This window comes from Gopherus evgoodei, chromosome 8 (genome assembly GCF_007399415.2).
Source record: "Gopherus evgoodei ecotype Sinaloan lineage chromosome 8, rGopEvg1_v1.p, whole genome shotgun sequence".
Lineage (NCBI taxonomy): Eukaryota > Metazoa > Chordata > Testudines > Testudinidae > Gopherus > Gopherus evgoodei.
In genome coordinates, this window is record NC_044329.1 from 101,666,207 (window position 1) to 101,687,928 (window position 21,722).

The window sequence follows — 21,722 nt, forward strand, 5'->3', positions numbered from 1 at the left end:
ATGGGTACTAGCATAAAGTCCTCTAAACTTAATTACCAGCTTAGATTCTGTAACGCTGCCACCAATCAGGAATTTTTAGGGCCTGATACCCTCTGGTCCCCCCAAAACCTTCCCAGAGGACCCCAAGACCCAGATTTCTTGAATCTCACAACAAAGGGAAATAAACCATTCCCTCCCACCTCTTTACCTCCTCCCAGATCTTTCCTGCCTGGGTACACTAGGAGATACCGTGAATCAATTCCTTGAAACACAACACAGAGAGATCAAGTTTCTCTCTCCCCCTCACCCAGAGGCAATACAAATTTACCTTTCCCTCCTTGCTTCCCACCAATTCCCTGGTATATACAGACTCAATTTCTTTGAGCCTTAATTAGGAGAGAAAAATCAACAGGTCTTAAAAGCAAAACTTTTAATAAAAAAGAAAGAAAAAAAGTAAAAGGTTTCTCTCTGCACTTTAAATGGTAAACAGTTACAGGGTCTTTCAACTTATAAACAATAGAAAGAAACTTTCTCCAGCAGAAACACAATTTAAGCTACTTCCAGCAAGTACACACATGCAAATAAAACAAATTAAAAGACTATAACTGCCTTTTTTCTTACTCACAATTCTGAATAGATAAGAGACTGTAGCAGGGAGATTGGCAGAAACCTGGTTGCACCTCTAGTCCCATCCAGGACCCAGAGAGAACAAAGCCAAACCCAAAACCCACAAACAAAGGCTTCCCTCCACGAGATTTGAAAGTATCTTGTCTCCTGATTGGTCCTCTGGTCAGGTGTTTGCAGGTCACTGTTTGTTAACCCTTTATAGGTGAAAGAGACATTAACCCTTCGCTATCTGTTTATGACACCCTTAAAGGGCAAGTTGTCCCTGATCCCATGTCCCAATCACCTCTGGTCTACCACTGATTCCTGGAATCCTGGCACTGCATGGAGGCAGAAGTGGATACCATTCTGCTGTGATCTTCGAGAGAAGAGTCCCGAGTCTGAAGGAGAGACTTGTGTGCAACCCAAAGCTAACCACCTGTCCCAGCCTATGTGCCACCGGACTTCAGTTCCAGTCCCTCTGTTGCTCTTGTCCATTCCATGACCCACCTTCCTGCCCCTCTGTCGGAGTTATTGGCACAAAGGAATTGAGCAGGTGCATGGCTGGTGGCACCCCTTGTACCTGGGCATATGTTTGCAGCTTTGGAGGGTGCTAGAGCTGGCCCAGTGGATACCACTGAGCAAAAAATCTCCGGAAACAGTGCTTGTGGCATGCACACACCTAACGTGGAATGAACATGAGCAGCACACCTCAAAGAACAACAGTTATGAAAGGTTAGTAACTATTTTTTCCTGTCTTCTGGTCATGTGCTTAGTCCACTCAGGGGTGACAGTAATTTACAGGACTCACTGGTACTGCCAGAGTCCTGAAGGGGGCGGGGCCTCAACCCGAAGAGGCAGGGCCTCAACCTGAAGAGGCGGGGCCTCTCGAGATTTAAAGGCCCTGGGGCACCGGCTGTGGCTGGGAGCCCCAAGGCCTTTAAATCAACGCGGGGCTCCCAGCTGCAGAGGTGGCTGGTAGCCCCCAGGGCTCAGGGGCAAATTAAAGAGCCCAGGGCTCCTGCCACTGGGGAGCTCTGTACCCTTAAAATCCCCCCAGCAGCTCCGGCTGCCGGAGCTGCGGGCGGGATTTAAAGGGCTCTGGGCTGACTGCAGCCGCAGCAGCCCAGAGCCCTTTCAGTCCGGCCCCAGCCCAGCCACCGGAGCCGTGGGCGGGATTTAAAGGGCTCTGGGCTGCCCGCAGCCGCAGCATCCCAGAGCCCTTTCAGTCCGGCCCCAGCTCGGCCACCGGAGCCTTGGGCGGGATTTAAAGGGCTCTGGGCTGCCCGCAGCCGCAGCAGCCCAGAGCCCTTTCAGTCCGGCCCCAGCCCGGCCACCGGAGCCGTGGACGGGATTTAAAGGGCTCTGGGCTGCCCGCAGCCGCAGCAGCCCAGAGCCCTTTCAGTCCGGCCCCAGCCCGGCCACCGGAGCCGTGGACGGGATTTAAAGGGCTCTGGGCTGCCCGCAGCCGCAGCAGCCCAGAGCCCTTTCAGTCCGGCCCCAGCCCGGCCACCGGAGCCGTGGACGGGATTTAAAGGGCTCTGGGCTGCCCGCAGCCGCAGCAGCCCAGAGCCCTTTCAATCCGGCCCCAGCCCAGCCACCGGAGCCATGGACGGGATTTAAAGGGCTCTGGGCTGCCCGCAGCCGCAGCAGCCCAGAGCCCTTTAAATCTGGCCTCAGCCCAGCCACCTGAGTTGCGAGCGGGTTCAAAGGGCTCTGGGCTGCCTGCTGCGGCGAGGAGCCCAGAGCTCTTTAAATCCCCACCACGGAAGCTGGTGCGGTCCGGCACGGCCTGCTGGCTTTTGCCAGTACGCTGGACCGGAGCAGCTTACTTTCACCTCTGAGTCCACTTCTCTGTGCCCCTAAGGGTGTATCACACTGCATGGACTTCCCAACTCAGATGGACAGACTCATGCTAGTTTCACTTGAGCTAGCGCACTAAAAATAGCAATATGGATGTTGCAGCTCTGAGGGAGACTTGGGCCAGTCATCAGACCCAAGTGAGCTTGAGTACTCGAACTGCCATTCAAGCTGCAGTGTCCGCACTGCTATTTTTTGCGCACTAGCTCAAGTAGAGATAGCTTAGTGAAAGTCTGTCTACTCGGGTTGAGAGGTTTGCTCCCAGTTGCAGTGTAGAGATACCCTAAGTCTGCTGGGAATTGCCTAGTCCCCGAGGATCATGGGAGAGGAGGCCTATGCTGGACAAGAAAATTGCCAACCAAAAATAATAGTTAAATCTTTTTAGCAATTCACTCTTTCTAGATTTAATTTTTCAGACTCCTACTGTAATTGATCTATAGTCGAATGAAAAGGCTCTGAAGCTCCCAGTAGTGTCTGTGTCTGTCTGTAAATCAAAAACAATCAAATATGTTTGATGCAATAAAAAATGAATGTGTCTCTTGGCCAAAACCACGTGTGCAAAATTCCATCCCAGTGTGTATTCAAACTGCTGAGTTACAAACGTCTGAAATAACAAGGGATTTAAAAGTGGAATGTGATTGATTTACTGCATGCCATAATCTGTAGTGATTTGCCAAGTACCACTGCAGTCTCTAGTAAAGGAAGTTGATACTAATAAAGGTGCAATATATTTAAACCAGACCATGTGAGTAAAACAAAGGGTCTTACAGCATTACCACCGATCTAGGTAACTTGAGTACAGTCAGACTTGTGGCTCCCAGATATTTGATATTTGGTCTACCTGCTTGTTAAGAAAAAATAACTGGTTCAGAAGCTTCTGGTAAAGCAGGCTGTGGTGGATTTAGAAGTTGGGAGTCAAGAGCCTGGATGGAGCCACCACTGGCAAGGGCCATTCATCAGTGTTAGAGTATGTGACTTCCATTCCCTGTCTGGGCCTTCTTGGTTTTATGACTCCCATTTCTCTCCCAACACTTTTCTTTTGCCTCCCAGTGTCCCTCGTTTGACCTTTCCTGATTTCCCACCAAAGTTCTAACAAACTCTGCTGGGACAGCTGTTGCCTTCAAATATTGCATACTCCAAGGCTTGCCTGGATCAGAGCGGCCCAGATTCATTCTGCCTCTCTGATCCTAGGGAAGTGCATGGATTATACTGGATTAGAATATTGGAGGTGGCCAAACCCAAGCCTGCATGATAGGCTTCCCAGGATATCAGCAAATGTAGAGGGCCTCTGTTGGGGTTACAGAAGGGAAAGAGGCATTTATCTGCATTGTATGATGGACTGAGGTTCAATTCAATGTTTGGGCCAAGAATAGATTCATAGATTCATAGACTCTAGGACTGAAAGGGACCTCGAGAGGTCATCGAGTCCAGTCCCCTGCCCTCATGGCAGGACCAAATACTGTCTAGACCATCCCTATTTTTTCTCATCTTATTTGCCCACTGTTCATTCAAAAGTGCAAGGTGTACCTGGATGGAGTAGCAGTCTCCCTCTTTACAGCTGGCAGTAAGAGGGCAGATTGATGGCAAGGTGGCAGTTTCGTGCAGAGCGGTGTGCTAAATCAGTGACTACCAAGCTGGTTCTAAAAATAGAAAGTTTAAAGAATGTTGAGAGAGAGAAGGGCACACTCGGTACATTTTCAAGTCCTTTCAACCAAAGCCATTTGATTTTTGAGCCTCACTGTTGCCTTGTTAGTGAATAGGTAGTGGTAAAATCTCTCTCTTTTATAAAAGGGAATGTTTAGTAGTTTTCCCACTAGAAGTCTATATAGAAATAACTTTGTGAGCTAATTTTTTTAATTGTTTTATTTGTCCGCCCGTTCTTATTTTTGGTACCCTGGAAACCTCTTCTGCAAGCTCCGTTTCAGCTGTTTCTCATTCCTTAGTTAATTCATATAACTTTGCATTGTGTTTTTACTTAGTGTTCTTCATGATTACTCTGCACCTATCAGCACACAGACTAAGGACACTAGCAATGAGGCTCCAGGTCCAAAGCTTCTTCACCAGCAGAGCTAAAAAGACATTGTAAATATTGCAAAGGAATTTGAAGGACTTGCATGTAGGGAATCCAGCTTTTTGTTAATCAGTGCTGGGGATTTATTTGTTTCAAATGTCATAAAATTACTAGTGGTAAAAACAAGGTTTGAGATCAGTTTTATCTAACTGAATGAGAGGGAGGAGTGTCTAGTGAAGCAGAAAGGAGATGGCAGAAAAGAACAACAAAATTCTTTTCTGAAGATAAACCCTGAATGGGAAGCACTGTATGTTCCTGTTAAAGGGATATGTACAGTCAAGGTTTATAAGACCTACATGTGATTCATAGAAGGAGCCTCTGCTTCTGTAGCACCTTTCATCCAAGGATCTCAGAGTTCTTTGCATGCATTTAATGAAGGAAGCTTCATAACTCTTCTACAAGGCAGGTACTATGCCATCTTAGAGATGGGGGGATATTGAAGCACACAAGGTTACGGCCTGGTCTACACTACAGAGTAAGATCAACGTAAAGCAGCTTATGTCGACTTAACTCTGAGCATCTACACTAAAATGTAGCTCCCAGTGATGTATCTCTCCCATTACACCAACTTAATAACTCCATCTCCGCAAGAGGCATAGTGCTTAGGTGGATGTAGTTAGGTCAACTTAGTGTCAGTGTAGACACTTCACTGGTTACGCTGACTGTTGCTGGCTTTCAGAAGCCATTCCATAATGCCTCATGCAGACACTTCAACCAGTGCAAGCGCTCCTGGTGAGGGGGTGCAGTGCCGACACAAGGAGCGTAGTGTGGACATTCAAAAGTGATGTAATTATTGCGGTGGGTGTGCAACGACATAACCTAGGTTGATTTAATTTTGTAGTGTAGACTTGCCCTACATGACTGGCCCAGATTATATCTCATGAGGTGGCAGACCTGGGATTGGAACTCAGCTGTCCTGACTCTCATTCCCCAGCTTTTGATCACTAGACCAGTGTTTCTCAAAAGTGGCCATCAGGGGCTTTTCTTATGGCCACAGCCTCCTGGGCTGTGACTGGAGGGAAGGGAAGGGCAAAGCAGTGGCCCCTCCTGCTCTCTGTTGCTCCTGGATGCACCGGCTTGGTGTTGGCTGCTGGGGCTGCAAGCAGGGATTGAGCCCTGCTCCCTCTGGAAACAGCTGGGGCACAATGCTGGAGGAGCAGGCAGCTGGTGAATTCCCCACTTTCCCAGGGGTGGTGTGGCTCAGGCTTTGGGCTTCATCTTTGGGGTGACACGGTGGTAGGCCCTGGCTGCGGGGCTTCAAGCTCTGGCCCCAGGGCCCATCTCTATGGTAGCAGGCCCCAGGCTCCAGCTGAGCAGCATCGGGCTCTGTTCCCATCCCATGGCCACGGGGCTTCAGGCTCTGGGCCCCCACTGTCGCCCCTGACCCCTGTTGCCTCCCCTAATCTCCCCATCCAGGTCTTTATTTGTCCCCAGGCTTACCAGGGCTGAGTAAGTCTGCTGTGAAAAGTAATACTTTTATGTTTGTTAATATCACTTTTCACAGCAGACTTACTAACTAGCAATAAATAAAGTACGATTTAGACATGTGTATATGTGCATATTTATTTTTCCTAAAGCTAATTAAGCATTTTAGGAACAAGTGTCAGAGTGGCCACCAGCAAGAGTTGGTGGCTGCACTCTGAGGCCACCAAAAATGTTGTCCTGAGAATCTCTGCACTAGACCATGTCCACTGCTTGACCTATTGCCAGATCTATGTAGGGGCACAGGCTACTGTGGAAGCAGCCCTTGCAAAGTCTCTTCTGCTGTACATTTTTTACCCATAGATAACAATGGAGGCTGCTTCTGTGCTGATTTACTAAAGAGTAATGAGCTCTTTCCATAAGGAGGCTTGAGCCATTCCTATGCACCTTAGAAGGCAAGGTTGATGCCCTCCTGAGTTTAAAAAATGCTGGTCAACCTTATGACTAATAATAAATAATACTTATTATTTGTATCTTCATATCACTGTGAAAATAGTTCTTTATATGATTTGTAGCCATGTAAACTAAGATAACGATAAGGAGAATACAAATGGCGTAATTAGTTAGGTATATTTTGATTTTAAGCCTTGTTCTGAAACATCGGGTATTCGCCATTTCAGAGGCAGGTTTCTGGCTGGGATGCACCAATGGTAGGATCTGGTATCGCAGATCTTATAGTCAGCCAACCCTCAGCTATAGTTTCTGGGTTAAATTCTGACCCTACTGAAGTCAATGGCAGAATTCCCAATTCTTCAGTTGGGGCCGTATTTAATCCTGTGTACTTTAATATTTCTCCATTGTCAGCCCAGAGGAGATAATTGGGCTTTTGGGTCCCCAGAGAGGGTATTGCAAAGGGTTGAAGGAGCAACATACATGGAAATACTGACAGATGGGTCCAGAATTTAGCTTGTGGAAAGCTGCTGTTTCTCCACTCAGACTGGGAGCTCTGCCCACTAGTGATTAGACCAGACACTAGTCCATAACTGCGCTGCTGCTTCATTAATTTTCTTTGCAGGCCAGTCTAAGAAAATGGGCTTTGTGACCATATGGCTGTGGGCTCATGAAAGGCGATACGTTTTTTCTGTAGGAATGAGGTAACAGATGAATCACTTCTTGCTATCTCATTCATTTCGTTCTGACAAAATGGAAATATTCCGGAAGTACATTTCAGATTGTCCTTGTTGCTAATGTTTTACACCCATTCAAATTTACTGACTCTGTGTATTTCAAGCACTTTATCTCACGTCTCAGACAGTGTATCATGCTAAGCAGCTTAACATATCGCACTTGCCCGCTCTTCGACTGTCTGTCCATTCATGACCTAGCGGAGGAGCTATGCAGTGCCGTGTGAAAGATCTGAGTTCAGTTTAGTCCCGGTGACTCATTCCAGCTGCTGGGCCATCTGAAGAAGTAGCATACCCAGCTCTTAGTTTTGCAGAGGATGGTGGGGAGAGGAGGGATTTCTCTGGCCACTTCAGGAGAGGAAGTGAGAGGCTCCATGGTGATTTGTGCCCTTAGCCAATAGTGGAGTTGTTGCTAACAGGCCCTGAGGGTGTCTGGTGTAAAATAGGGATGGAGAAAATTGAGGATGCTCAGATTTTTGAGAGGGATGGGGAGAACTCATTCTTCCTCTCTGAAGAGGTAGAATAAAAGGATAACCACAGAGGATAAACAGCATGTCAGTTCTGTCATATCTTGAGTGAATTTGTAACAGTAATATGTGACTGTGTATAATGGCAAGAAAGATTGAGGGGCATTAGTCACATCAGATATAACTTTGTTATAACCCAAGGTTTTATGCCCTGACTTCCTGCATGCTGGATGAGAAATAGTTACATGGATTGTTGGAAGGCAATAATCTCAAATCAACTATCACATTTGGGAGGAGAGAATCCTGGTTTTAACGTGTAGATTTTATACAAGCACTGTGGTAACTACACCCTATTCTCCCATTTGCTCCCTCAGATTTCACAGTTTGACGACACGCAACATTTTATTGTATAGAGACCATTAAAAACCTCACCAGGGGGTTTGTCTACACAAACACTTATTTTGTGGAAAACTGGGTTGTGAATCTACCCCTCGCTAGCCTGGTGTGCATGAAGGGTATGTCGACACAGCAATGTAAGCCTTAGATTAGTGGGACTTGAGTTAGCTGAATCAGGACAGGGAACCATGGGCTTGAGTGCCTACACTGCATTTTAACCCGAGGTTAGGGATTTTTTGACCCGTACTCAAACCTAGGGCTCTAGTGTCCACACTGCAATGCACAGACCCAAGTTAAAGTAACTCTATCCCAGAGTGCCTAGCACCCCCCATCTCCCAGTGTCAACACTCTAGCCCTATGAATGTGTTGCACTGTGGGAAAACTCTACTGCCTACCTTGTTTCCTAACTGATGGTACTACTGATGGCACTCAGGGGCCCATAAAGAGTGCATAATTAGCTCCTTTGGTGCCTGTCCGAGTAGAATGACTGCAGTTTGAACTGCCGTCTAATCTGAGAATTGGGCTCCTCACCTCTAGGCTGTCACATTGGTAGGCAAATGCCCATGTTCACCTCTTCTGAGGATAATTAGGACATCAGTTCCAGGGCTGTCAAATTATTAAAATGAAACTTTGCAATCCTTAATTTTTAAAATGGGCTGTTCAATGAAGGTGTTCTTGGTTGGTTGTTTTTTTAATTTATTTTTGTTGGTTTGTTTTGACGTTTGACATAAAACGAAGGTTTCAGAGGAAAAACACACAATCTGACCTGGTTGCTGCTGGCTGCACAGCGGTGAAGTGCATCCCCAGGGCTTACTGCAGCACCCTCTGGGGATCCCTTATCCATGACCCTGCCGTGCCGCGGGAGGCAGGGTTAAGAGATTCCCAGGATGCTGTGGGGAAGTTTTCGGGAAGTTTTCGGAAGTTTCCCGCTCATTGCCCGCTTTGTGCATGCTGCCTGGGTGCCTTTGCACACACAGCCCCAGGAAGGGCACGGGAGGCCAGAGAACAGAGCAGGGACTAAGCAGCTACGCTGCAGGGAAGGGGAACAACCAGGGAGCTGGGGGTCAGTCCTCCCCCAGCTGTGCTGAGCCAGGAGCTCTGCTGCTCTCCTTTCCTGCAGGGCAGCCACTTTGTCACCACTCTGCTCTTTGGCCCTTGCACCTGGGCCTCCCTTGCCTCCCTGGGGCTGCCAGCCCCTAAACTTTCCTGCAAGAAGGAGGAGCTGGAGCCAACACCGCAGGAGGTTGCAGGGAGGTTTAGAGGATGGGACCCAAATGAAGCTGGGGCCATGTGGAAGAGGAAAGCAATAGGGCTTGGACCCTAAGTCTCAGCTTAACATGGGCTCAGATCCTTCAGTCTTGTAGGGTCCTGGAACCCTAGGAGTGAGCCCTACGTTAGCACAATTGGTGTGTGGATGCAAGGGGGTTAGTTCTGAGCCCAGGGGTTAGTTCTGGGCTTACATGGCTGTGTAGACATGCTCAGTGTGTCTGTGCAGATCCTGATGCCCTACACACTAATAGTTCCACTAATGTGCTTTGATCTGCACTGCTTTGAAACAGGAGTAGACTGGAGTGCACTGTAGGGAAATTTTAGTGCATAGTAGCAGCGAGACACGGACTCTTAGTGGGCAGCAGGCTAGTGTGGAGTATGTTTACACCTCAGCTTGCCACAAGCTAAGTGTTCATGTAGATAAGCCCTTACAATTACTCAGTCTTTTAGGAAAGGTAGATGATAGGAAATGGCCAGATTTTGCAACAAAGCTCGGCACCCCACACGCTGAACTGTATTAAAAATCTGGCCATAAGTGTCAGTAGGGACTACTGGAGGCTGAGCTCTTTAAAAAATCTGGCTCCAGTTGTGGGTACAGAGCACTGCAAATCCATCCCTGAGCCCTTTTGAAATTCTGGCCCCATGAGTCTTTTCAGTCTGTGACAGAACTTATCTTGCCTCTTTACATGGTGCTCAAATCAGTTTATGTAATAAATATTAAAGCTGCTGGCAAAACCCCTGGGAATCACTTTTATCATCAATCCCAACAATAAGTAGCTTTGTAATGCCCCTGTTCTTCATTGTGAAGCATACCGACCCCTCTCCTGTAAAAGCCTGGGCCAGAGTTACTCTGCAGGAGTCACTCTTTATTTTGGTAATTAGGATTAATCCTGGGATTTTGAATTCCTGGTTATAGCTTACTCTGATCTCGGAGACGATAATTAGCAGTGTGTTAATCTGTCTAAAAGCAATGTACGTGCTATCTGCTCTAAGCATGTTGAGCCCTTCGTACAGTAAGCACATTTTAATCATCTCATCTCTAAGTGAGGAAAGAAGTTGGATGGGAACTATGGGCTTCTAACCCATGCGGCCCAAGAGAGAGCAGTTTCTGTTACAAACACCCAAGAATGCATTTGGGCTGTACTGTTCCATGCAACAGAATTAAATCCACATAAATCCTGTTCCATTCCCCAGAGAACTTCTGAGAACAAGTCACTATCAGACAAATCAAACTGTAGAAGTGAATATTTTATCAGGCTTATCAACTATTATCCCATTAACGATGTTGCAATTTCTTGAGTTTTATAGTAATATTTTCTTATTGTTCTTTCTTAATTAGTCTTTGGGTCATTTATAGTAATTTATGTTCAAAGCCTCAAAGAAGTTAATTATCTTGAGCAGCAAAAATAATAGTTGCTTGAGGGTTTCCCCCTATAATCTGCCTTTATACTCATTGAAAGATTGTTTTATATATATGCATATATATCCACTGCAGTTGGTCCAGACACATGACAGCAATGCAAGCTGGTGGATAGATTAGTCTCCAGGCATCCTTCCCTCACTGCTGAGACTGCCAACGAAGAAGCCAGGTGTGCTGGTTGTTTGATGGCCTCATTCCAACACTGTAGATGCCCCAGTCTCATTTCATGTGAGCCATCAATCATGATGTTCCATGCTGGTCTGGGGCTGGATTTGATCTGAAACCTCAGAGGTAAAAGGCTCCTTTTTATCCCGAGTATCTTTAATGTAAATACAGATACAGTGGGTGAACCAAATTCTGCCACTGAATGTTAAGTTCCAGTGACATCAGTGGAAGCTGAGAGGTCATACAGAATTTTTTACTCCTGTATATGTACACCTACATATGGCATATAGCTTGATGTGGTAAGAGAAGGAATTGACTATGGAATCTTAATCCATTTTGCACTATAGTGTATGAAGCCTTTCTGTTTGAACTCCCATGAATGTGTTCTTGATTTTTGTGTGTGTATTATTAATATATAAATCCATATTTAGGCACCTAAATAAGTGTGATTTCAGGGGAATACCCCTAAGTAGTTATGATATGACTTCTGTATCAATATCAAAAGAATTCACCAGCCCAAATTCAATGCTGGTGTCAGTGAATTTGGTCAGTCATGATTAGCAGTAAGTGATTATTAGAAGAAATAGAAAACATATGTTACTGATTATAGGAAGAAGACTTTGTTTGCTTTTTGCTTTTGGGGAGGGGAAGAAAGGATACATAGGAATAATAATTAGGATACTTAATGCTTATAATACCTTTTAACTGAGTATCTTAATGTTTTACCGAGATGAGTAAACTGAGCTGAAACATGAGTAATTTGTCTAAAGCCACATAGTGAATCAATGGGTAAACAGGGAATAGAATCCAGCTCTCCTAATTCCCAGACCTGCTCCAGCTCCTGAATGAAGAGGGGGAAATGTATAAGGAAGGGAGATGTTAATAGAAACTAGAACAATGTACCTGTCTAAAATAGCCAGCCACATATAACTCAGAAAGGAACAAATGATTTAGACCCCATGCAGTCCTTGTGCCTTCAGTGGAAATGCAAGAGTATAAGTTAGCTATGAATTCAGGACGTATATGCAGACATATGCATGATGAACATGACCGTTAATCACATGCGTATTGCTTAATCATAAATCTCCAGAAGTCAGGAGCATATCCTAACTGAAACTAGAATTCCATTTAACGGTGTTGATTTTTTTGCTGACTATGAGCTTCTAACAGTTTTCTTTTTGCGATAATGCTTGCCTTGAGTAGAAGCACAGAGGGCATGAATTCAAAGGGAGTGTCTGCTAGCAAGACAATGTGTCTGACTTGGCCTTGGTCTTCAAGAGTGTGGAGGAATTCCTAACATTTAGGAAGGAAGATACTAGGGCAGTTTGCACGGAGGCCCCGGTTAAAGAAATCCAAGCCTTCTTTTAAATTAAGAGCCATACCACTGATGAGGATTTTGTTATGTAGAGTTTTAAAGATCCAAAAGCTGCACTGGACATTGAAGAGAAGCAAAGTACTTGATATGACAGAAATAATAATTAATAAAATAAAACCATTCTGCCTGGCATTCTCTCCCGTGCTAATTAAAGCTTTCTGAAAGAAACAAGAAAAAAGGGTCTTGGGGATTCTTAAAACAGAGATACTGAATAAACTGCTCCATCATTAAGATGGTGCATTTCCACAAAGGATGCTTTTTTCATAGATAGTCTGCTGATGAAAAGTCTTATAGGTTTCCCACCAGTAGAAGTTGCTTAATTACATTTTATGTATGCTTTCAGAGTACCTGTATGGTGAGAACTTGACAAATGGTCTTCTGAAAGCAAATCAATTTTGTTCTCTTGGGCTTTCTTGAATATACATGATGTCCGGAGCCTGAAAAGCTCAGCAGTGGCATAAGAGGAAGCCAAACAGTGGGGCGCCAGTTAGGCTCTATGGTTCTGTGAAAGACTTTGTAGCCTGATGTAAAGAAAAAGAAGAATGTGTCATTGGCTGTAGTGAGTAAATGGAACCTTCTTTTCTCCTTTGCTCTTGTCTCCTTATAAATAAAGCATTGTTGTCCATCCTTGGCATTTGCAGTTCATTGTGATAAATTGGTCTTGATGTGTCTGACATTTTAACCAAGTTGTTTAATGGTCTATTCCTGAAAAGGCAGACCTTGCTATAGTTTACATGAGCACAGGCTATCCAGCTTTGACGGTCACTGTCACGCACTACATTAACCATTTCCTTCAAGTGTGTGAAGACCAGAGAAGAAAAGAAGGAACTAAACATTTTAGTCACATAAGTCCAAAGCATACTAAATTCTGTAAGCAAGAGAGGAGACACTATATAAACCAAGCACGATTTGCGGCTGCTATGAGGAGACCCGTTTCATGGCTTGTGCCGTATGTTAAGTCCCATTGCATTTGAATTGTCTTGGTATCTCTAAGAAGCTTGTAAAAATACTGTTGGGTATTTCTCCACTACTCTCACTTTGATTTTTTTTTTTTCAATTTCTCTCTCTTTTATATCTCATTTTGTGCTGCGTGTTTGGCTTCAGTGCAAAGATCACTTGGACTCACAGTAGCCACTGGGATCTGGCTCAGTGCAGAGTTGATGAACTGTGACAAGTGACAGCTTCTCTCCCTGCATCCTGCAGGTTCATCTGGTCCAATTTACTTTTTGTTAACATCTCTAATTTCTCAGTCAATGAGATGATTAACCTCATTCTTCTACTCTCCATGAACAGAATTCTCCTGTCCCTACCTTCCCCATTCCTCTTCCTTACTCAGGCTGTTAGGCTGCTGTAGACAGATGGCTAGAGTAGTGCCCACAATTAAATTGTGAATACTACATAACCTTCCTGCAGATCAATGATTACAATGTCAGTTATCATTATATGTTCTCTTCCTCAAAACCAGATGTGCTAGGGAATATTTCCCACTCCCTTCACCCCCATGCCCAGGCCCCACTTATGGTCTTCTCCTCCTTTATGATACACAGACAGGAGATTGTCTTTGAAAATGTCATTCTGAGACAAAATATTGAAATGGCTTATTTTGAAAATGTTGAAATAAAATGTTTTGATGTTTCAAATTTGTAAGGGTTTTTTTTTCCAGCTGAAACTGCTGAATTCTATCCAAATTCATGAATAGTTTCAGTGCCCCAAAAATGTAGCTTTATTTCCGTCTTCTGAAACTTCCTAAGTGCTCCAAGATTTATTGAAAATCAATATTAGTGGTCTAGCAAGCTCCTGTGCCAGTTCTTTTAAAACTCTTTTCTGGACCTGCTGATTTAAAAATGACTAACTTTAGTAGCTTCTGTTTTACATCCTCCAGAGATCCTAGTTAAGATGGAAGGAGGGTTATCATCACCATATGATATGACTGCATCATCTGCTTTTTCCCCCAAGTACAGAACATAAATATTTATTAAACACCTTTTTTCTTTTCTGCATTGTTATTGATAATTCTGCTATTTCCATCTAGTAATGGATCAATACCATGGTCAGGATTTTTTGTTCCTAATATACTTTTAAAAACCCACACCAAATAAACCCTGCTTAACTCTATTGTGTCATAGAGTTCTCCTTGTGTCCCTTGGCTTTCCTTTTCAATTTTCTACACTTCCTAACTTCTGATTTATACTCATGAATACAATCATGTTCCCCTTCCTTCCATTTGTTATATATTATTATTTTTATTTTTTATAGCTTCCCCTCTAAACCAGGCTGGTTTTTTTTTGTAGCTTCCCCTCTAAACCAGCTGTCTTCCTCAATTGTGGTAGTGTAGTGTTTTAGGGCATATAGTAAGGTGTTCTTAAATGATTCCCAATTATCATTCACATTTTTCTGATTAAATTCTTCCTCCCAGATGATTTGGCTAACAATTACAGTCAGCTTTATGAAATTGGCCCTGTTAAAGCACCAAGTAGATATATTACTAGTCTAGACTATTCTGCTTACACATTATAAATGTGATCAGGACCTGATCACTTGGACCTAAGTTCCATTAACTTTCTTAGTTCTGTGATCAGTTCCTCTTTATCCGTTAGGACATGTTCTAATATAGAATTCCCTCATACTGATTGCAGCACTTTTTGAGTTACTTATTGTTTTTTTAGTGGTGAAGGAAAACATCATTTCTGTAGTGTTCATACTTCTGTTTTGAAGGAGATAAGAGATGTCCAGTCTAAATTGACAACTGAAGTAGTGTCTGCTGGCTCCTATCTGTATCAGTAAGATGTTCTCTGTTAATGACTGCTCCCAATGGCTTTTCATTTTCAGTTAGAATGGGATTCTTTGAACAGTTCAGGCAAACTGGAAAAGAGCTGCATGGCACAGCTGTGCAGTTCTGATGGTTCTCACACTGAGAACACATTGAATTAATAATACCATGAGTAGCAATGTATGGGAAGATACTGTAATGATGTACAGTATTGCACAGTTGACTAGTGGCTTGATTTTCAGCAGTTCTGTCTCATTGACTTCAGTGGAACTAACTTGAGTGCTTAGCAGCTTTGAAAATCAGGCTAATGGTGTATCATGAAACTGGGACCAGAGGGAAAGGCAGACTATGTCTTCTTCTGAAGTATCAGATGTGGACAGCTGCCAAAGATAGGATACTGGACTTGCCTAGATGGACCAGTGCTCTGACAAATATTTTGTTCCTAACAGAATAAATAATATTGTTGGGGAAAATCATTCATATTTTATTAATCTTCCCAAGTTTAGCTGATAGTTTTATTAATAAACCAAATACATTTTTTTTAAAAACACCAAAATATGGTGTTTTTGTGACCATTCCATAATCTAGAAAAGAATATAATTTAAACAACGTGCAGTGAGAAATTGTAACTAGCTTCTGCCCCAATTCTGTCTTCTCCCAGAGTTACAAAGCAGCAATTACATACATTATTAGCTGGCTGGCAGCAGTAAGCAGGTGCTGGTTTTGCATGACGTATTGGTCGCCCACAGCTCACAGAAGCAGAGGTTTGTATAGATAGGGTACTGAGAAGATAAATAAAAGAAATTCACCATTAGCCTTTATGATTTAATGAGACTTCATTCCAGGTGGTTGGTTGACACTTCTAGGATTATTAGAGGCGATTCTGAGGCCTGGTTCTTAAAGTTGGTGGTGAAATCAGTTGAGGGATACTGCTGTCCACAGTCTCCCAGCCAGCACATAGAAAGCTGGTTGTCTCTTTGTGTAAGTACTTGCACAGGGTTATGTGAAACACATTTCGCATCTGTGTTGAGGCTCCTCCCTTGATGATTAAAACCTCATCCTATCACGGACACGTATAGTCTTACCAGCATTAGTATGAATGGAGAAATCCATTTGAAAACAACTTTTTCTAAAAAGAGGAGTTGGACTGTTCAGTGAGTGACTGTCTAATTGGATGAACATTCCAGAGTTCTTACCACAAAATGCTGTGGGATTGTATAGACTAGTTAACACTGAATATAGTTTTTTCTTCGAGTGATTGCTCATATCAATTCCAATTAGGTGTGTGCACGCTGCGTGCAGTCTTCGGAAAGTTTTTCCCCTAGCAGCACCCGTCGGGTCGGCTGTGGAGCCCCTTGGAGGGGCGCCTTCATGGCACTCAATATATGACCCTGCCGACCTGGCATCCCCTCAGTTCCTTCTTACCGCCAGTGATGGTCATTGGAACTTTGGCATCTTGCTCAGCAAGTTCTACGATGTTTCCCTAGCTTTGGTTGTTTGTTTGTTTGTTTGTTCTCTGTGCTTGTTAGTAGTTAGCAGTTGGGCTGGGGGGTTTATCCTCTATCCCAACCGCTTTTCCTTGGGAGGGCTTGCTTACATGCCCAAGTTCCAGCGATTCAAGCCCATGCCAATGGGTGACCCCCATGAAGCTCGTCTGAAGTGTCTAGGGGATGCTCACCAAGGCGATCAGTGCAGGATTTGTAAAGGGTTTTGCCCTAAAACCAAAAAGGAGCGAGACTTTCACCTCAAGCAGCTCTTTATGGAGACTGCACTTAGACTACCCATCCAGCAGCACGGCAAGACCCAACGCTGAGTTCATCAGTGCGTAGCGCCCCAGCAACAGTGGTGGAAGCAGCACCATGGAAGGACTCTGTCAGAGACCCACAGCACCACCACTCCCCTGCGCCGAAACCGGTGGGATTGACCCGGCACTGCTCCCACTCCCTGGTGCAGAAGCAGCACCAGAAGCAAGGGAGGAGCAGCTCTCCATCCTAGAGGTAAGTAAGAGAGGTCCTCCTCGGCAGCAGAAAGCCCTCCACTACAGCCACGTATCTGGCAAAGTGGAAGAGATTCTCATGTTGGCATGATCAGCATCATACACCCGTCTCTCCAGGCGCCGGTACCCCTCATCTTGGAGTACCTCCTACACCTGGAACAGCAAGGCCTGGTGGCGTCCTCCATAAGGATACACCTCGCTGTTATCTTGGCCTTCCATCCAGGAGCGTCCTGTTGATCCGTCTTCGCCAACCGTATGGGTGGTCGCTTTCTCAAGGGTCTGGACACATACACCCCCAGATCAGACAGTCCCTGCCTGGGACCTTAACCTGGTCCTCTCCAGGTTCATGGGGCCCCCATTTGAACCACTGGCAACTTGTTCCCTCCTATATCTGTCATGGAAGGTCGCCTTCCTGGTCACCATTACTTCTGCAAGGAGGGTGTCTGAGGTAAAGGCCCTTACCCCTGACCCCCCAGACATGGTTTTCCAGGGATAAGGTGCAACTCAGGCTTCACTTGGCCTTTCTCCCGAAGGCGATGTCTCACTTCCACACCAGTCAGGACATCTTTTACCTAAGCCTCATGCCTGTAGCCGGGAGCAGAGGCTGCACTCCCTTAATGTTCGGCGAGCACTAGCTTTCTATATCAAGTGCACAAAGCCGTTCAGGAAGTCGACCCAATTGTTCATAGCGGTGGCAGACTGGATGAAAGGGCTCATGGTCTCATCTCAAAGAATATCCTCCTGGATCACGTCATGCATCCACTCGGGCTATGAGCTGACCAAAGTACTGGCTCTGGCCTTACGGTACACTCCATGAGGGCCCAGGCCTTGTCAGCAGCATTCTTGGCCCAGGTCCCGATCCAAGAAATCTGCAGGGCAGCAACTTGGTCCTCGGTACACACCTTCACCTCTCACTACACCATCATTCGGCACGCAAGAGATGATGCGGCTTTCAGCAGAGCAGTGCTGCAATCAATGCTTCCTTAACTCCGACCCCTCCACCTAGGTAAGGCTTGGGAGTCACCTAATTGGAATCAATATGAGCAGTCACTCGAAGAAAAAACAGTTACTCGCCTCTCGTAACTGTTGTTCTTCGAGACGTGTTGCTCATATCCATTCCAAACCCGCCTGCCTTTCCCTCTGTTGGAGTAACCGACAAGAAGGAACTGAGGAGGCGCTGGGTAGGCAGGGTCATATATTGACCGCCATGGAGGCTCCACTCCAGGGGGTTCCACAGCCGACCTGATGGGTGCTGCTAGGGGAAGAACTTTCCGACGACTGTGCACACAGCCTGCGCACATCTAACTGGAATGGACATGAGCAACACATCTCAAAGAACAACAGTTACGAGAGGTGAGTAACTGTTTCTTTGAGTCTCACCTTACACGTAGTGATATAAGTTGGACATAATGCCAATAGAGCTAAGGGAGTTTTAGCAGTGTAAAACTAATGTAAGTGAGAGAAGAACGAAGACCACAATGCATCAGTGCATTTTCTTCTTTTATATACCAGGGATTCTATTTTTGCAAGTCTCTCCATTCCCTAAGCTTGTTTGTGGCCTGGTGCCTTTCATTGTGGTTTTTCCTAATTTTTAGCCAACTATAGTTGGATGTGTGCAAAATCCATGAGTTTGTGATTATCCCGTCTACTGATCTCCCTTGTCTTATAGAGGAAATCTCTCTTGCTTCATGAAATTCAGAAATTGCTGTACAAAAGAAATTGCATCCAAAACAAAACAAAAAAACAACCAAAACAAAACAAAAAACGCACTACATTAGCTACTAGTAGATCAATTAATAATAAAAAATGTCAGATAAATTATTTGCTGAATATTTAAATAAAAATCAGTTCTGAAGCTCTTCTATTGTGATGTATCTGCATTTGACTTTTGATATTGTAAACATGCCCAATTTCCATTGATATCAATAGTCTCTGCCACTTACTATAGGAATTTTATGTGGATATCATTTTCAGAATTTGGCCACATTAAATTTACTAAAACCAATATCTCTTTAATGTCTGCTGCTGTTTTCATATTTACATTTATTTTCCGTGGGTTGTGTTTTTGTTTTTTTTTTAGCCAAACAAGTGTGCCTAGCTGAAAAAATTAGCTGTGGAAACTCAAGCAAAAAATGTATCCCATCATCCTGGAGATGTGATGGGGAGAAAGACTGTGAAAGCGGAATTGACGAGGCTGGTTGCACTGCTGGTGAGTTATAATAATACCTAATATCTATATAGCACCTTTCTTCCAAGAGGCTCCTAAAGTGATTTAAAGATTGCATATGAATGGATGACTTTTCTCACCAGCAAACTCCACACTCTATATTGGCAATGCTATTCAGCGGATTTTAGGAAGAGTTGGAGCTACTTGAGAATGTAGAGTAGATTTTGAGTACAAAAGAGTATTCTTTTGTCACTCGAGTAGAATACAGTTTCATTTACAGAACACAGCTAGAATTTGGTTAAGACATACTGGCTAGCATGCATACTTGTGCAAAAAGTGCTGTAGGGGCTTAAATGGGCATCAGGCCCCGTACTGGATCATGGATGTATTGCTGATTCAGGGGGAAAGAGTGCTTCCTCCTAAATCACCAACATCACTTCTTACAGAGTCTCTGTTTTATTTGAGGGCTACCATCCAGGTACTGGCTGTGCCCACCTCTTGTCAACTTTGCAGTTCTGACAAGATCACACAGCCAGATTGGTAAGGCACTTGACTTTTTTTTGTGTGGCCCAAATGATCTCCCTTTCTTCAGCTAGGTTTCTCTTTGAAGTTCACTTTTTTCTCCAGGACTGTCAGTTCTAATCTTCCAGTATGACATAGCTCATTTCTCAGACACTTCATGCATTTATTTTTTAAGTCAATGATATGAAATCCAAGTTGGAACCGCTGATAACTCTGGGTAACTACACCCTTAAGGGCTCTATCTCTTTCTTTGTTTGTTCCACTGGTGCCTCTCCATGTCTGTTGTCAATGTTTTTTGGTCTTTGGGAAAGCTTTTGTGTACTATGAGTGAAATATATCCCCAAATTTTGATGTTACGGAGAGTATTTTTCCCCTAGTTCAAACATGTATTCTTTCATGATTAAAAACAAAAAAAGTCAATACAGTAAGTGGGAAATATCATAAAAATTTACCCAAGGGAGTTTTCTTTAGCCATTAATTACACATGTGGGAATGGGAATGCAGTATTTAATGCTTGCTGAGAATTCTATGAATTGTTAAGTGCATTGACGAGTTGATTATGGTCCATTACAAGATTTCTGGGTAGAGTTACCGACACACAATTTTTTTCTTCAGTTATTCACAGTTCTTGTAAGTATTTCCAACCTCCAGTGTGACGAGATCAATAGATAATCTCCCTTAAAATACTATGCAGGCATTTAGAAGGACATATTCTGATCTCATATTTATTGGGGCAACCACACTGACTTTATGTGTTCAAGAGCCGAACTGACTTTAGTTGGTGGGGGCGTATCATCCTTCTGTTTGTCATCATGCACCTTACAACATAAAATAAATTGTTCTCTATGTCCACAGTGAAGTTCCTTTTGCCATTCTACATGCAGCTCAACCCAGGACGTGTGTTGTACAAGAAAACAAGCACATTGTTCATGGTGTATTTCAATATCAAGTATTCTTCTTTGAGTGCTTGCTCATATCGATTCTGTTCCAGGTTTCAATATCAAGTATTCTTCTTTGAGTGCTTGCTCATATCGATTCTGTCCCTATAAAATCAGAATCGATATGAGCCCATGTGCCCAGGCCCATGTGCGTGATCGTCAGAGATTTTTGCCTTAGCGGTGTCCATGGAGCCAGCTGTGGTGCCCCCTTGAGTGCCACACTCATGCGTCAGTTTATCAGGTGCCGCTGGCCCAATTCCCTCTCAGTTTCCTCTTACCACTCGTTGGTCGTCCTCTTAGCAGTGGCCTTACTGGGGCGCATGGGGAATGCCAGTTGTGGCAATGCCCCTTTGCACTGCTCATTGGCCGCTGCCTCAGGACAACAGCTGGCAGCAGTGATGGCACAGGGCTCAGTGCACGAGCCATGCTTAGTGATTAAGGCAGAGGGAACTGCACTCACCCTAAGCCTCCCTCCCTTATGGGGGAAGATGCCCCAGAGCCTCCCCCGGCGGTGCAGTCGTTGTGCTTGTCCCCAGATGAGGCAGTTGTGGGACCCTCAAGGGCCAGCCTGACAGACAATGTCAAAGAACACCAGACCCTGCTACGGTGGGTGGCCAAGAACTTGGACCTGGAGGTGGAGGAGATGGCTGAGCAGGTGAACACCTTGTTTAATGTCCTGTCAGCCTCTGCCCCAACTCTTGTCACACCAACAGTGCATAATGGTGTCCTTAAGATTGCCAAGGGCCTCTGGCAAACTCCTTCCTCCATTCCTCCCACCTCAAAAAGGGCCAGAAAAACTTTGTCCCAGCCAAGGGGTTTAAATACCTCTATACCCACCCTCCGGCTCGCTGGTGGTCTCTGTGGCCAATAAAAAAGACAAGCAGGGTATACCAGTTTGATCCTCAAAAATAAAGAGCCCAAAGCAGTGGTCCCCAACCTTTTCAATGAAGGACCACTGCGGCGGTGGAGCACCTGCCGAAATGCTGCCGAATTTCGGCAGCATTTCGGCGGCAATGCCTCTTGATGACGGCGCTTCAACGTCATTGAGAGGCGTCCCCACTGAAATGCCGCTGAAATTCAGCAGCATTTCGGCGGGTGCTCTCCCAGGGGCCAGGACG

At 44.7% G+C, this 21,722-nt stretch overlaps 1 protein-coding gene across 3 annotated transcripts in view; it reads left to right on the forward strand.

The window, feature by feature from the left end:
- Positions 1-21,722, forward strand: part of LRP8 (LDL receptor related protein 8) — a 280,880-nt gene that overhangs the window by 183,189 nt on the left and 75,969 nt on the right. For all 3 annotated transcript variants that reach the window (XM_030573822.1, XM_030573823.1, XM_030573824.1), the window contains exon 4: positions 19,058-19,186. In XM_030573822.1, coding sequence (XP_030429682.1) covers positions 19,058-19,186 — 129 coding nt within the window. The remainder of the gene's footprint in view (positions 1-19,057; positions 19,187-21,722) is intronic.